The sequence below is a fragment of the Neomonachus schauinslandi genome, chromosome 5, assembly GCF_002201575.2.
Source record: "Neomonachus schauinslandi chromosome 5, ASM220157v2, whole genome shotgun sequence".
NCBI lineage: Eukaryota > Metazoa > Chordata > Mammalia > Carnivora > Phocidae > Neomonachus > Neomonachus schauinslandi.
This window is the reverse complement of record NC_058407.1, coordinates 112,752,130-112,755,742: the sequence shown is the minus strand read 5'-3', so window position 1 is coordinate 112,755,742 and position 3,613 is coordinate 112,752,130. Positions and strand designations below refer to the sequence as shown.

The window sequence follows — 3,613 nt, the reverse complement described above, 5'->3', positions numbered from 1 at the left end:
GGATGGCTGCATTGGCATACGTTTTTTTAGCTATTTGTTCAACTATGCACATACATTTTACATGTGGTAAAAAAATAAAGTGTGTGTGTGTGTGTGAGAGAGAGAGAGAGAGGGAGGGACAGATTGATTCTTGGTTTGATTTAATGTGGTCCCAATAAACTTATTGTTCACTGAAGCAGGCATTTGCCAACCATAATAAAATTTTTGCTATCTTAAAAAAATGGATTGAGGATGAGAAAATAACCATGTAGTTACAAGAAGAGAAGTCATTATTGTATAGTTCAAAGATAGGATTGAAATGTTACAGAGTTGGTGAGCTAAAGCAAATTGGTTTCATCCAGTGACATTCTTGCCCCTCTAGATCTATGAAGTTTTGTGCGTTCACAGTGACTCCTAAAATAACTGTCTCCCTGTTTTCTCCTAGAAGTAAATGATACCAGAACAGAATAGTTTTGTCCAGTTGCAGCTCCTCTCATTTGGAGGAAGTGAATGAATCACATCTACTCATTCAGAGTTTTGTTCTGTCTTTGAAGTTATGAATTTTCAAAGTATCGTAGCAAAAAGCAATAACAACATAACTGAATTGTGCTTGTCGAGGTTAAAAGGTGTATCTACTTAATTCAGGTGTATGTACTTAATTATTGCTGTGGGAACACTGCATTCTTGGTTTTGCCCTTCACAGTTAGAAAGACAAGCTATAATTGTGTAGCTCTATATAAAAAATTTCTATCTTTTGATAGTACTGAGAGTTAGTTGTGAAACTTCTAGCTTCCCTGAAAACAAACAAACAAAATGAAATCAGAATGACCTCGGTACACAAAAACACACAAAACCCTCATCGAACTGACTTCCTATAACTGGAACAAGTGGGGCTCCACATTCTCAGAAATAAAAAAAAAAAAAGATCTGTATGTTCTGTATGCAAACAATTACATGCGTATTCAAGTAACAGGAAGTTAAGGGAACTCAAAGATCCTTTCAAGGGAGAACGAATAGTTAAGAGAGTCAATGCAGGGAATTAGTATATGCATTCAGGTCATGACCTTGCTCCTTTGGAACTAGCTGTTTTCATATGTTTTTAAAATAATCATCCCGAAGCATTAAATCGCAGTAATATGGTTTAAATTAGAGTGCCGGAGTAAAATTAGGCAAGAACAAAATTGTTTATTTTATTTAATGACTAATTTTGAAAAATCCTCCCAGGATGATTGATTATGGTATGGAAATGACTTTTTAGGAAACAAATGGTTTCCCCAAACATTTTTGTAGGGCTGGTCCTTTTTGGTACGGAGAATACCAGCCAGTTCAGATGTTCTTCTGCAGAAAGATTTCTGCCCCTTTTCTGCAGACTGCAGGCCCCGCTACAACCAGGTTGTATCCTCCAGTTTTCCTTTGAGCTCCTGCAACTAAGACAAGCCAAGGTAACTGGAAGGAAAGGACCTTAAGATAGTGTTGATATTTTTGTGTACTTACAGGGTACAGAACTCTGGATTAAGAACTAGACGATCTGGATCCCAAACATTTAATAGTTGAATGATTTAGAGCAAGGCACTCAAATTTTATTGGTCTGAGTTTTTTTTGGTTTTGGGGGGCTTGGGGGGGTTTCGTTATTTATTTTTTTCATCTGTAACCTAGGGATAAAATTACGTATCTTGCCTACATCACTGGGTTGTTAAAAGGATCAAATAAATGTCATGTTTTGAAAGATACAAGTGAAATCTAGAATCATTTTTACGGCACTCTAGAACAATTCTGTGCTGCTTGTTCCCCGGCCCTGTGCCAGCATCCTTTGCCCTTGCCCTGGCTCTGACCTTGCTCTTGGACCTCCAGAGTTTATCATGGAGCCAGTGATAGGATAGCAACAGTAGAGGCACAAACCATGGGAGAGGAGGAACCTGAACAGAGCAGTCCCAACAGCTCAGTTGCTCCAGTTTATTAGCTACACTCTTAGCCCCGAAGAATACCGAGAATAATTTTTATGAAAATTATTGCACAATGTCAGCAATGTGTTTCTGAACAATTGTTTTTTTCTAGCTCTGAGTTCTTTCACTCTGATCTCTAAAATTAAGATTTAAGACCCTGTGGAGGAGGGTCTCTTACTCTGGGGCAATCACTGGCTCCGCCAGAAGGAGCTCCATCCACATTATGGAATCACGAAATGAGTTGAATATGGTGGAATTTGGTTTACTAAGCATTGCTTGAGACAGGAGGGACTGTACCGGTTTCAAAATGGTAACACTTGACAGAATGTAATACATGTTTTAATGGGGTATGGTGAAGAATGTGTAGTGACAGTGTTTTCTAGGCTTTTCTGGGGCGGATCACAAGCTTTGCATTGATATTACAAGTGCATGGGTTATATGCCTGAACATATAATCATAAGGGTCACTTTAGAGGGGAATTTTCTTATTCTTTATGAGGGTTCACAGGCTAAGGAAGGAATACTTTAAGGTTAGAGAATGTTAATACGTGCGTAGGCATCAATAAAGTTGAAACCAAGACTAACCAGAATAACTTGCCTTCCCACCATAATGGAGTTTCGCAACAATGGTGCTATTGACATTTTCAGCTGGATTGTTGTTGCAGGAAGCTGTCTTGTGCATTGAAGGGTATGTTGCAGGATCCTTGGCCTCTACTCACTAGATGTTGATAATACTTCTCCAGACATTGCCAAGTGACCTGTGGGGGGCAAAAATCACTCTGGCTGAAAATCTCTGCACTTAAACCATTAATTTGATTCACTGCACAAAAATATTCTTTTGCTTCTGGAAATTTGCTCTTATGAAGGAACATACTTTTCAAACAATCAACAAATTTTAGTTCTCACTAATTTTACAAATAATTTTTATGGATTTATAATTTACAAAATATTTCTATATACAATATTATAAAATTGAAAGAAGGAAAGGAGTCAACATTTATTAGTTACCATATGCCATCCGCTGAAGGACTTACTTCAAATACATTCTTCCATTTAGGTCATGGAGTATTTCTACATGAGAGTCATTGCCTCCAGATTATAGATGATCAAACAAGCTTAGAGATGGTAAGTGGCTTTCCCAAGAAATGTAGTCAGTCTCCTGTTTTCAAGTTTTACTACTCTTAATCCCACATCAAAGCTGTTAGGGAGGCACTGATCTTTTACACCCCAAGGTGAAATAGCAATTATGATCTGTGTGTCAGAATTAGCTATCTCATAAGGGGCCCCAGTCTTTTTTTACAGGAGTATTACACTTAGCTATTTTGAGTTTGACGGGCCCCCAATCCACCATGTATCACCATTAAAAGAAAATTCAGTTCCGTGTTTTGCATTGGGCCAGTTAAAATAACCAAATCACTCATGCTTTCTCTGGGCCAGTAAGTTACATTAGCCTTCCATCTGGCTGGTCTGGATTACAGGGCATATGGGTAGCAGAGTAAGTAGGGTAACAGATGTTACTGGGGATTTGGAGCAAAGGAGGGCGATTTCCTTGCAGCTGATAAACAATTTGGAATTAAGTATTAGATACCCCTTTTCTTAAAAGTCCTTCAGCCCCTGCATTTCTGGAATGCACCACATTCTTTCTGGCTATCTTTTTCCCTGGCTTCAGTCTGCCATCACACACAGCTTCAT

At 38.4% G+C, this 3,613-nt stretch overlaps 1 protein-coding gene across 1 annotated transcript in view; it reads left to right on the top strand.

The window, feature by feature from the left end:
• LOC123324861 (putative ankyrin repeat domain-containing protein 19) overlaps positions 1-1,502 on the top strand; it is a 27,498-nt gene extending 25,996 nt beyond the window's left edge. Inside the window, exon 7 of the mRNA XM_044915232.1 lies at positions 1,476-1,502. Coding sequence (XP_044771167.1) covers positions 1,476-1,502 — 27 coding nt within the window. The remainder of the gene's footprint in view (positions 1-1,475) is intronic.
• The last annotated feature ends 2,111 nt before the right edge of the window (positions 1,503-3,613 follow it).